At 46.2% G+C, this 13,161-nt stretch overlaps 1 protein-coding gene across 1 annotated transcript in view; it reads right to left on the bottom strand.

Moving 5' to 3' along the window:
* Window positions 1–13,161, bottom strand: part of KCNAB1 (potassium voltage-gated channel subfamily A member regulatory beta subunit 1) — a 52,003-nt gene that overhangs the window by 15,875 nt on the left and 22,967 nt on the right. The window contains exons 2-7 of the mRNA XM_030494143.2: window positions 10,437–10,480; window positions 4,237–4,274; window positions 2,720–2,799; window positions 1,869–1,913; window positions 698–742; window positions 15–58 (exon numbers count right to left, since the gene is read on the bottom strand). Of these exons, the coding sequence (XP_030350003.1) occupies window positions 15–58; window positions 698–742; window positions 1,869–1,913; window positions 2,720–2,799; window positions 4,237–4,274; window positions 10,437–10,480 (296 nt within the window). The remainder of the gene's footprint in view (window positions 1–14; window positions 59–697; window positions 743–1,868; window positions 1,914–2,719; window positions 2,800–4,236; window positions 4,275–10,436; window positions 10,481–13,161) is intronic.

Genomic DNA, 13,161 nt, shown 5'->3' with positions numbered 1-13,161 from the left:
CATGCAACACGTACCTTCAATTATGTGTTTTCTTGAAAGCCCTCTTTCAGTTTCAGCTCTACAAAGGAAAAAAAGGTACACAAATGTTAGAGATCTGAGGTGCTAACAATTGGGGAGTGCTAATTTTGTATTCTGGTTTAAACCTCCCAAAAATGAAGTTACAACTTATGCAACAGAGAGACCCTGAACTTTTTTTGGGTTCCCAGTCTCAAAGACAACAGCATCTTTGATATGTAATACCACTGCTAACTTAACATGGTAACAGCCCTACTATGGATATTACCAAGCTACTGGTTGACACTTATAAGCAGAGGGGTAAAGATGCTGGCAGGGCAGTGGGGGCTTCTGGGGCCAGGCAGCTGGCCAGGGGATGAGGTTGTGCCCTGGCCGACCCCAACACTGAAGCTTCATTGACATCATCTGCAATTCTAAAGCAAGGCCTCCCCTTCACCCTGCACCTCCCGGAGCTCAGAGATGCTCGGGGCACAGTACACCCAGCACGGCACCCCAGCCTCTGCTGGCAACTGCCACCTCTGCCAAGCTCCAACTCCCTAAATGACTTGGCAAAATGAGAAAGAAAACAGCAGCAACAAGCCACCCCTCCGGAGTGCCACTGATCTCCATCAGGTTGTACAGCTGTAAAAGGGAAAAGCACGAAACAGCAGCAAACACCATTATGAGTAACTGCAACACTTACTTTCCACCCCAGTACAGTTTTGTTGTTATGACCAGACTGGACCGTCTGCAAGAAGAACAGAAATACTATTATTGTTAAAAACAATTACAAGTAACCTAGCAGGATGCTGCCCATCAAGTGGGTGTCCACACATCACTAGAATCCTTTTTACAACAGGTCACTTCTACGCTCAGGTCCAGGGCAGGCAGGGAGTGACCACAGACTGGTGTCCAGAAACCAAAGCTAATGCAAGTGAAATTACCAAAAAAAAAAAAAAAAAGTACATTTTTAATTATGGAGTAAGCAATCTCCAGAGCCCTTAACCAAGGGTATCCAAGTCCAGTGCCTCTCATTATCATGCAGTATTCCCAGAGCTATTAAAACTCTGAGTGTTAAATTCTCTGAATTAATCTATAAATTCCCATGTGATATCAAACCAAAGATTCATCCTTTGCAGACTACCTTACTGTGTAACTCTACAACACACAATTTCTCCAGCTTTTGCTAGACTGTTTGGTTTTTTTTTTCCCCTTCCACAGTATCCAGAATATTTCTTAGTGACTGATCATCCCCCTAACACAGGGGATACTGATTTTGGAGAAAGCACCACTAGAGCTCATTCTTCGGTTGAAGGCTGAACATGACACACACAGGAGGTCTTGAAAGATTATGTAAATGCTCTTAAAACTACACAACATATGGTAATGTGCATCATTTAAATTAAGTACCATCTCCTACCAGGCTACCCAAGATGAAGGCCCATCACAGCTTTGCATTCTTAATACACAATCTTATATACACAGAATAAGGATGCCAATGTGCAACTGTCTGTCTTGATGCACCATGCAAGGCAGTGACGGTGGATATGCTCAGAAGTTGTCTTAACTGCACCATGCACAGAGACAGTGGTCAAGGCAGCACAGCAGGCTGATGACTGCAGCCTTGTGAAGCTGGTCTGTGCTCCCCAAAAGTCAGGAGAGCATTTTTATGTGGCACTTGAAAGGTCTGGTTGCTACAGAATTCCTGTCTGGCTGCACTGCATGTGACCATTGCACAGGCAAGCTCCTAGCACTGCCTGGAAGAAGCAGCAGCACCTGCTCTTGGGCCAACATCACCTAACATGCATCGTTTTTTAAAACCCAGAAGGATTCTCATATGGCCATCCATTTGCAGGTGTCTGGCAGTACATTACCTCCAGCCCTTCTTCTTTAGGATGTTCCCCAGGATGACCTCAGCCCTGTGCAAGAGAGAGAGTCCAGTGTGAGGGGAGACAGGAGGATGCTTAGTGCCAGGTAGACCACCATGGCTGCTGTCTACCCCAGTCCCCCAAATGTCCCCCCAGACATCAGCCCACAGCTCTGCTATGGGCTGTGCAGCCCTCCCCTCCCCAGGTTATCGTGACCCAGCAGTGGCTGGGATAGGTCCCCTCCATCACTGCCAAGATCTTGTCACCCACTCCCGCAGGTACAGACCTGCACCCCCATGCGCTACATCTGCTCAAACCTGCTCTGGGAAAGCAAAGCCGTTTTGTTTCCACACCAGGGATGTGATGTCCCAGTCCACCTTTTACACTAAATACAAAGCCGTATAAATCAGCCAAAGTCAGATAAATTATGGATGGATATTTCCCACTCCAGTTCCACAGTGACATTAAGAGCATTAGCTTGGCTGCAGCCACAGTGGTTCCTGTGCTGGGATCTGTGCCTGGGAGCTGTCACTGGCACAGACCATTTATCACCATTAAAATGCACACTGACTTCATTTATTCAGGACATTTTTCTACTTGTACCAACAGCAAGGGGCACAAGTGATACATTTCAGTCTTCAGCTGGCTACGAGAGGACTTGGTTTAATTTTCTGTTCGATTTTTTTTTTTCAATACTACTCTAAATATAAAGGTTTTTCTGCTCCCCTTCAAGGAGAAGAGGGCTTCCCAAGCACCACCAGGGCTGAACCCTTATCCATAGCAAGTGACTGACACAGGGAGGAGCAGAGCCAGGCAGAGGGACCCCAGGGAAGTGGAGCGGGATGCTGGGCACTCACTTGCCAGCCGCGTACACCTCAGCTGTGTCAAACAAGTTGACACCGCTCTCATAGGCAATGGTCATCAGCTGCTCAGCCACCTTAGGGAAAAGAGACAGAGAGGTGAGGGGTGGCAAGAGAGGCCACATCTCATCCCACATGGGAAAAAGCACTTGAAGGCACAAATGGGCTTTAGCAGAGCAGGGAGAGGTGTAGCATCCCCTGCCCAGGGGAGCAAGACCCTTTGGCAGGGCACCCAGCAGGGTGTGCGCTGGCCTGAGAAACACCAAAACATGGTGCATGGATTTACATCAACTTCCCTTTGACTCTTCCTGGGAGGAATTCATCTCTTCTCATAGGAACTTCCTAATAAGAAAGTGACCAAGAATTTTATAGGGTTAGAGAAAATATCCTGCAAATCTGTGAAGTTTAATACAGAAAGGATATTTTTTTTGATACCTGACAGGCTGTCATGTGGCTCTCCAGCAGACATTGCGGGGTATGTAAATACCTGAAGGTAATTTCACATGATCCCCATCAAGGCCCCGGGATTCCCACTGCTCCCTAGGGGGATTCTGCACCCAGAAGGGGCTGGCAGCTCGGGGCAGGGGAGCACCAAGCCAGGGCACCCATGCACAGCCAACGTCCTTAGGGTGGGCATCCCCCAAAGACAGGGCCGTGTTTCAGTCCTCGTTTTCCATGCATGAACGCTTTGCACTGACTTATTCTAATCAAGGAGGACAGGAGAGCCAGGGAACAAATTTATAATCGAAACAAGTCATCTCTCTTCAGCCTGCAATGCCAAGAAACAGGAATGAACTCAGTAATCCACTGTCAGCAGAAGAAATATCACCAAAGAACAAGCAAATTGAAAAGCAAAAAACCTTTGAGTTCAGACTCTCGGGCTGTTTTCACCCTGCTAAAGTTATTTTGGGGTTTGTCATGCACAAGAGGGAAGGCAGCCGGGAGGTTGCTCTCCTTTTGATGACTAGCATCTGCAGCAAACCTGAGATGGAAGGAAACCCACGTGCTGCCCATCATTCAGAGGATTATTAACTGAGATTAAGAGCCACCTGGTACAGGCAAGAGTGCATAGGAAACCCAAGCTCATTTTCATGTTTCATCTTTTTATGTAAAAAAATATTTCATCAGGCAGCTCCTTGTAAGCTGAGCCCCAGCCTGTATTTATGACTGTTGCTGATTACATACATGATGCAAAAATAGTTTCCAATTTCCGCTCCACGAACGGTGCCACTGCCAATGGTAAGGAGGAAACATCTCTCCAAACAGTGTGGAAAAGAAGATCACTTTCAGGGATAGATGGGCGGGTTTTATTAAAGTTGACCTCTGGAAATATCAGTTTCATTAAGGTTTTTTTGAAGCAGAAGCTCAAGCTTTGTGTTGCTTTGCTTAGTACCTCTCTGTCGTTTCCTCGTACAGAAACAGGCTCCTCTGATTTTGGTAGCCATGGTTTCATTTAAAAATATCTCATATTGGTTTTTATGTCATGCATTGTACTTAGACCAAGCATTACTTACCTCATCTGAGATTTGACCTCCAAAAGTGACCCATGTCCCTAGAAAGAACAAAATAATCTGTTACTACAGGAGGTTTTTGCAGACCAAAAATTTGTTCTACCAAAATTCAGGTTCCTTGGGATTAAAAGGGTTTAAAACCCTGTTAACTGGCTCAGAGGCTGCTGCATCCCTGAGCGAGAGGTTCTGCAGCCGGGCGGGACAGGGACAGGCATTGGAACCCCCTCTCTCCTGGGGGGACAGGCGTGTGGACCTGGGACTGGCCCATGAACCCATTCAGGGAAGCACTGGCAGGACTCTGTGCTGTCAAAATACATAGTTTTATTGAACTCTGAAGCTCTTTGCAAAACTGAGTTCATTTTCTAAAGCTTCAATTTGACAAATTGGAAAAAAATTATGATGCTGGTGAAACATGTCATTTGTGGATTGAAATTCTTCCTAAATTTGTGCTTCAGCATTTAGCATCATACAAGTCAAAATTGGGGGGGGGGGAAATACTTTTATGTACATGAAGTATTTAAAACCCAGAGTGACTTTTCCTCAGGAACTGTTCCATAAAGCCCATGCCCAACACCAGCACAGCCGGTGAGCAGTGCTTTCACTAGCTGTCTCAAAAAGTAGCTGCAGTTTAGACTCAGTTGCAGACCAGTCTATTATTAGGAAAAACTTGGGGCATTATTTCTTTATGACCACTGCTTAAAAAATAAATATTGTGTGGTGGAAACAGCATGTGGATCAACCTGGATATTCTTAAGCTACAAGTGTACTGTTTCCTGTATATACTTTATATGCGTGTGTGTATATATATGTATGTATGTATATATACATATATATCTTAGGAATACATATTTCCTAAGCCACTGGAAGAGAAGAGATGGCAGTGAGATGGGGAAGCGCCAGGTCACACATGGGACACTGCTCAGACAGCCCATACTCACCCTGGCAGACACCGCTTCTGCCCTACTTCTCTGACCTTACACAACACCCCATGGAAAGCGATGCTGAGAGACAAGAGAGGTGGCTGTGACATTACCTGTGCCTTTTGCCAGCTTGTTGGAAGGTCACTTTGATCCACAGCGCTTTTCAAGACCTACACGCCAGCTACATATAAAACTACACGTTACTCATTTAATGGATAGGTCAATGCTCATGTGGCTCACACAAAATTCCCCAGAATTTAAAATTCTGCCTTATATCATCCCTTCATAAGGAGGCCAGAGGGGTTCAGACCCAGTGCAATTTGGGCAAGATGGAGGAGACTGGGGTGCCAGTTGAGCTCTGATGTTGCTAAGAGGGAAAAAATTAAATGTTCCCTGGCTGCTTGCACTTGCGAAGATGCAATAGGTACGTAAGTGCTCCCACATCTTCATTAAAAATGTATTGGTTAGCTCATTGCTCACAGCAAGCGTGGAAGATGAACCCTGAGCAAGAGTCGGAACGCGGAAAGCGCGCCTGCTGCTAGTGCTCGAGCTGCTTTGATCACTCCCTTGTTAGAACCAAAACAAGAAGAGTTGTCACTGTTAGGAGAATCTTGCTCTCTTTCCCTCAAAAATGTTCAATTCGAATTACTTTATACATGGTTTCTTCAAGTGCAGATAAAGTTATTATTAAACATGTATGCTTACTGGGCATTTAAACTGAAACTCTTGATTTCCTGCAGAATAACCCAAATTCTGGAAAAGCAAAGATTTCATGGAACAGAAACATGTAACACAGCTAATGCTACTGAATTAAAAAGAATCAGCAAAGAGCACGTATTTTTAACTAATATTGCATCTACTTCTACTCTCTGTAAGGGCAATAATCAGGCAGCAGTAGCACGCACTGAGCCCAGAGCTGCCCTGCAGCAGGCAGGCACCCTTGCCTGCCCTGCTACATCCTGACAGCTATAGACCTCAGGAAAGGCACTTTCATCCTGGGAGTTAAATACGCTTTGGTCATGCACAATAAAGGTAAAAATGAAAATAGGTTTCAGTTTATCATTAAGCTTCTTTATGCATATGAGAAAAAAAAAAATCCAAATGAAGCCTAATTTCCATGTTAAAGCTTCAGAAGTGTTATTTTTATGGGAATACATTAAAATGCATTTCTACTGAAAAATGGGTTGAGACTGTTTATCCCAAAGTGATTTCTTTGCTTAAGTACGCATGCAGGTCCCCAGCACAGGTGAGAAGAAAGGCAACTATTTATACACCTGATGGATTGCACATCCTCTCTTGAATTTCAGTGGCTACAACCTTACAACACAAACCATGCCCCAACGAGCAACAGAGTGTGTAACGGAGAGGCAAAATGCTCAAGTGTTTGGGCACATGGAGAGCAGCCCAAGAGCTGGCAATGGCTTGTGCAAGAATAGTGAGTGCTTTATCTCTTTAAATACAAGCAGTAAATATATGCAATATGTACCTGCCCTGGATCTGCCTATCTCTCCCCGTACTCCCAAACCTAGCTCGGGGAATGCAAGAAGCCGAGAATCCTAACCCTATCCAAACATCATTGGGACCACATGGGTGGTATTCTTTTTTTCCTTGCTCACTGCAAAAGCAGCCAGGGAGGTAAGATTTTGCTCAACAAGGTGATGTCTAAAGCATCAGATGGGGTCGGGAAAGCGAGATGCTCTGGTACAATCCCAGCCAGAGCCAGCAGCAGGGAAGGCAGCACACAATTCCCCCAGGCATTTGATGTAGGGCACCTATGCCGAAACCAGCCAGGGCAGCTGCTGGGGCTGCAGCTGCTGCCCAGCTCTAATTTAAAGAAAAGTCACTGCAGAAATTGCAAGGTACACTTGGCATTTCAAACGATGACTGAGGATGACTCAGCCAATGGGAGTATGTTGGAAGAAAAATATACTAGATGTATATTTTTTAAATCATCACTTTTTCTCCTTAGTAAGTCATTGTCGTTCTCTTGTATACTCCAATTCACTCTCTATAAGCACAACCCCGCCATGACACAGCATGGCAGTGGCAGATAGACCTCCTGCTCCTGTCCCTTGCCCATCACCTTGTTCCCTTGCATTGGAAAACAATTTCCCAACAGGGTATTCTCACCTTTGACTGTGGAATTTCTGTATTAAAACTAGATTTAGCTCCATTTCCAAAGCATCCCAGAGCCTAGCAGGGTGTGATTATCAGTGGGTTATTTACCAATGCAAAATTGACCACTCAACAATCCCATTGTCCACAGATGTGTCACCTCTGCAGGGGAAAAGAAAGAAAAAGGCTTCCTGGCTGAAAGCCAAAGCTTCACCTCCTGCCAGTACAGTTTTATCCCTGGCTTGCTCCCGGCGAGGACGATGCCACATGGAGATCTGGCACATGGGTCTGGTCTGGTACTCGAGTGACAAGCAAATGCTCAGCCCTGCAAGGTTCAAGTACCTGGGTGCAAATCAGATCCCTCCACCACCATCCCAGGTCAGTGGATATTTGGTGTTGGGTTTCCAAAAGCTTTTCCCCAAAGCCAACACCAAGAGGCAATGTCAGCAGCTGACCCCTTCTGCTCACTAAACGTCTGGCTTTGCACCCAATTGCAGGCACAGGGTATCCTGCCAGTGGCTGCAGGAAGGTTTCTTGTGTGCTCTTATATATTGAATTGGATTTTGGGGTTCGGGATGGCTGGTTTTGTCCTGCTGCTCAGTTCCTTGGAGTTGGGGCTAATCACCTTGTGGGAGCGTGTCCCAGCATTTTCTAAAAATCAGCGGGCAGCCTCCACAGGCAGAATTCACTCTGAACTAACTGCGAAAAAATCATGACCTTATTTTTTCCTCTGCATCACACTCACATTTCAGAACCGGCATCACAGATAGGGCCTCACACCAGCTCGTGCATCTGCCCAGGGTTAAACTGTTAAGATTCCTCAATTAAAGCCTCACCCAGTGTTAACTTGCTCAAAAGAGGAGGTGAAAGCCCAGCTGGGCTGAGAACAGGGATCAGCACCAGGATGCTGCAGGAGCTTGGTTCCAGGGGACCTCGCCCAGCAGAGCAGTCCCAGCTCTGGTGGGAGGTTCAGTGACCCGGAGTTGTGCTCAGCCACCATCACAGCAACCCTTCCCAAATGTCTTTGCTTGCAAAACTCGCTGCTAACACATCTGACCTCGTGGACTCACTCAACACTTCTTACACTGCAAGTAGCACCCAGCAAACGAATTAATTAGAGCATGAGCTAGGAGAAGCAGGACGTAATTAAAGGGTATACATCGCCTTAGCACTGCCTGCCTGCGATTTCTGTCCTGCTTCACATTTTTCTCCACTTTTTCCTACAGGATGAAGCACACTCCCACCTTGCTGAGATTTTGGAAGGCTTTTAAGGAAGATTGTTGAGCCATCAAAACTTCAGTGAACCTTAAATTAGATTTTCATGCTGCAGAGAGTTTAGGGAAACACATTTATCTTTTAGGGAACTGCAAAAGAGAAGCTATTTAGAAAAGTCATATAAGCCGGCACTCGAAGCAGACACCTGATGGATCTGCAGTGGGAGGGAGGACGTGCTGTGCTACAGAAGAAATACCTGTACATTCAAGAGAAGGTGGCAACTGAATTTCAGGCTTTCCAGTTGTCCCCTATTCCTGCAGACACAGCAAGGGCCACAGGGCTCATTGCTTTGGGAACAGGCTGAGATGCCTGGCTCCAAATGGATGCCCAGCAGCTCTCCCCCAGCCCTGCCTGTGCCCAGAACAGCCACTTGCTCCCTCCTCAGCCCCCTTATCCTGCACAGCTGCGCTCACAAAGGCACAATATATTTAGATGCTGCTGCAGTTCCACATGCTTGAAATTAAAGAAAAGCTCTGCAAAACCTTTTTTCCTGCTGCTACTTCCTTCCCGTAGCTTTTCTCCACCACAACAACATTGGCTCTTGGTGAAACTGTAAGGATGATAAATAAAATCTCTGTGCAGATAAGACAACAACTCCTTTCAAAGCCTGGATATATTTTAACCAGAAGAGCTCTTCTTGGCGGAATAGGCCTTATTTATATGACTTGTGATACAGGGTGACTTTCACATTTCACTCTATTTTAAAATCAAATCTCAAAGGGTGTTGAAAGAAATTAACTAACGCCTCAAGCACCTGTCCTGTGAGCACAACCGGCACCAGCTGGGATGGAGCAGAGAGCTGGAAGGGGACATCCACAGGCACAGCAGGCACCAAACGCAAGCAGAGCCAGGTCCTTGCTTGCTCCTGCCTTCACCCACTTACCCCTGAGGCAGCAGCTTAGGAACCCAGCACACCCAACCACTTTCCTAAAGACATATCAGTACCTCCACCTCCCCGTGCCAGCACCTCTGACTCCCAAAGGAACAAGGACCCCCATTTAATGTGAGGCCTAGGCAGAGCAGAGCATCCATCCCTTGAGGGTCTCTGCGTATTCCCAGGGCCTTCACACTCCTGATGCCCCAGTCTTGCACCATGGGAAGCTGCTCACAGGGAGAAAAAGAGCCTCCAACAGCCTCCTCCTTTCTACAGTGTTTGGTTTGATTTTTGTTTGGTGTGTGTATATATATATATAAACACACACACACTTTAAAGCATTCTTCATGTGAGCAGTTCAATTGCCATCAAAGAAATTACTTGCATGAGTAAAACCATCAGGAGCTGTCCAGTCCATCTCACACACTCTTACTGGGCAGCTCAAGGCCATCAGCAACGTACTAAACTCTGCAGGAACTGCAGCATCAATACAGGACCCGCAGGGCCAGCATGTACCTGCCGCAGTGCTTATAGATGCCCTTTTTAATAAAATATAGATAAGATAAAATATTGATAAGATATTCTTTAGTTTCCAAACCAGTATGGAACAGAAATAACACGGTACACAAACTGGATAAAATAACAATCTGCCCACAGCCCGGGCAGACCGTCATCCACCGAGACTGTAGCTCTGATGCATAAAGCCCTTGGGGGCATTCACAGACATCTCTGTGGGCTGTCCCTCGTGGCAATCAGCTTGTATTAGAAGGATTTTATGTCACAAATGCTCACACAGTTCCACTCGAGTGCTATGGGTGGAAAGCACTGCCTCACACTGTGGCTAACGCACAGAGCTCCTAACACACGTAAGAGCTTCTGCCGTGAGCCATCTGCAAGGCTGAGCACAGGCTGGGGCTCTGGGAAAGGACACTTTTTACTGAAACACGAGAGCAGCTACCACTACAGTCCAGGGCAGTGTGTGGCTGCAGTAAGTGCAAGTGGGCATGGAGGTTACTCACCCAGTCCGAGGCATGAAACTCTCAGTCCGGATTTTCCAAGGTTTCTGGAAGGAAAAGAAAATAATTAGAAAATATCATTAAGTTCTCAAGGGACACATAACTTAACCCCATGGGATACCAGCAGCTAGACAAGATGAGTCCCTGGTTTTGTCTAAATCATCTGTTTTCTTCTGAAGAGGCAGACTCTCCATCAGCTGGGATGCTGGCCACTCAGTTTGGAGAAGTGTGGATACGCTGCTATCACCCTTGGCCTCACTAGGCTCTGGGAGAAGCTCTGAGTGCTCCTGGGGCTGGGAATATACTCAAATACATCCAGATGTATCTCACATCTGATGTTGTTTGGGTCCCTTGAATAAGGCATGCATGTTCCTTTCACTTTCATCATTGTTTGGTATTCATTGTATTAACACCAAAGTATCCACCTTATTCAGCTTCACTGGTTGGTTTTTTTTTATTCACCCTCACACTTGTCAGAACACTCGCATTCATCACAGACCCCTGGTCTGACTACAGTGGGGCTCCCAATCATCCATTCCCCATGAACAAAATAGCCCGCGATTTTCCAGCCAGAGGGGAAGCAGCGCCTTGATCCCTAACACTGTCTGCTTTTCAGCATCAGTGAGATAAAGTTATTACCCTTCTCTTCACCTCCCAGTGCCAGGCTGGAGACAAGATAATTAGACTGGAGGCCATGAAATGTGCCATACATTAAACCTCTACACTAACTTCAGCCTATCGCTGCAGTACAAAATACCCTTTTAATTATACCCTCCTGCTTTAAACTTTACATTACAGTTGGATCTGTGCAATTTTTTTGCCAGATCAAGGTATAATTTAAGGACCATCTATCTACCTTCCACTGCAGAGCACTGGAGAAAGAAAAATAAATAAATAAAACCACTGCACTTTGCTGCTCCTGATTATTTAAAGCCAAATAAAAAATAAAAAAAAAAAAAAAGAAAAAGGAAAAGCCCTGCTCACTCACAAGCAGGGCACAGTGAAAGGGGTCAGATGAAACACCCAGCATTAGCACAGGTCATGCCCTGCTGTCAGCTCTTTCCATTTTTACACGCTTCATTTTGTGACCTTTTCACATGGCACGATTTCCCATGTAGAAGAGCAACCAAAGGCATCTCAGGGGGTCAGGAGAGCCAGCCTGACTCCAGCAGGCAGCCCGTGGGGCAGGGTTCCCACCTGCAATGCCGCTGCTGTCAGAATCTAGCGCTGCTGCTGGGAACGTAAAATTTTGGGAGAGACAGGAATTTGTCCTCAAGCAGCTACTTGAAAAGCTGCAGCTGCATTTCCAGCACACGAGCCCCTGGGCTCACAGCACGGATTGGGGCAAGCACTGACCTGATTTTCCCACCCACCCCCATCTACCCCCCCTTTTTATTTTTCTTTTTTATTATTTTTTCAAGTGAAAGCACAGCTGGACCCCTGCATACCAAAACCCATCCATGCACGGAATAGCACAAGTGATACCCATCCTCCCCTCCTCAGCAGCACAAAGCATAACCCTCTGAAAGTTCAAAGGCAAATACCCAGCAGCTGCCTGCGTGCTCCAGACAGAGCTGCAACACTTCTGGCAGGAAAGAGGAGCCCAGGCTCACAGGATTGGGATTTCCACGTTACTTCTTGAGACAGCCCACCTGCTGCACAGTGCTCTTTGAAGAAATCAAGTGCTACTGTGCATTTACAGTTTACATGTATTTCTTAGAAGAGCTTTTTTTAAGTCCTCTTTCTCACCAACCTATTCCTTGCCTTTCAAAGTCTGTCTCTGTCCCTGCGTAGTTACATGGCTGACAGGGGACAGCTTGGCCATGGAGGTGTACTCCTCTCTCTACATAGATATAAATACATATATACACACATTACCCTTTATATATATGCATATACATATTCTTTTTATATACCACTTTATATAAGTGCATACATATATACACATATCCATGCATGAAACCCTATAGCATTCACATCACTCCACCCAGTAGCAGGGTCTGTCTCAGTGTCTCAGCCCACTGGCTGGCTGTCCTGTTCTCCTTCCTCAGAGGTCCCTTGTCCCCACAGGCCATAAAACCACATCAGGGCTCATCCCTCCACAAACTGGGGGCTTTGGGGGCTAAAGCACACACACACTTGAACCCAGTTTTCCTCCAGAGAGTGATAACCAGCTTTTTGCAAAGTCTGGTCCATCAACAAATCTGGACAGAAATACGGTGTTTGGATTTCCAAAGCTGTCTTTGCCATTTACCTAGCACATATGTGACCTGGGTACTTGGAAAAATTTACATCTATAGTCAAGAGCTGATACTGAAAATGCCAAGTCTTCGCAGTGCAAAATCCCTCTTGCAAAATGAGCTCAGAAGCCACTTGGCAGCTAGGGAGGAGGTTGCCTGAGCCCATGGTCCAGCTTGGAGAGCATCGCCAGGTCACAGCCCCCAGCTACTCCAATCTTTTTCAGCCCTCTGCTTGCTTGCAAGCATTTCACTCAACTGCACGCTCTAGTTAACAGGTGGGCAGTGTGAAAGCAAAGCAGACACACCAACACATGGAGCCCCAAAACCAGATAAAACGGCCCAAAACCAGATAAAACCAGCCCTCCCAGCACGGCTCACCTCCCAGTGCAGACCTCATGCTGCTTAAAAGCACGCAGCCACTCGTTTGATTACTCGTCCTATAGCAAAGTAGTAATTTGTCTGAAAAAGCAACAGTTCTTGAGACCTGG

The sequence above is a fragment of the Strigops habroptila genome, chromosome 8 (assembly GCF_004027225.2).
Source record: "Strigops habroptila isolate Jane chromosome 8, bStrHab1.2.pri, whole genome shotgun sequence".
Classification (NCBI taxonomy): Eukaryota; Metazoa; Chordata; class Aves; order Psittaciformes; family Psittacidae; genus Strigops; species Strigops habroptila.
Note: the sequence above shows the minus strand (reverse complement) of the source record. Positions and strands in the feature narration are given on the sequence as shown.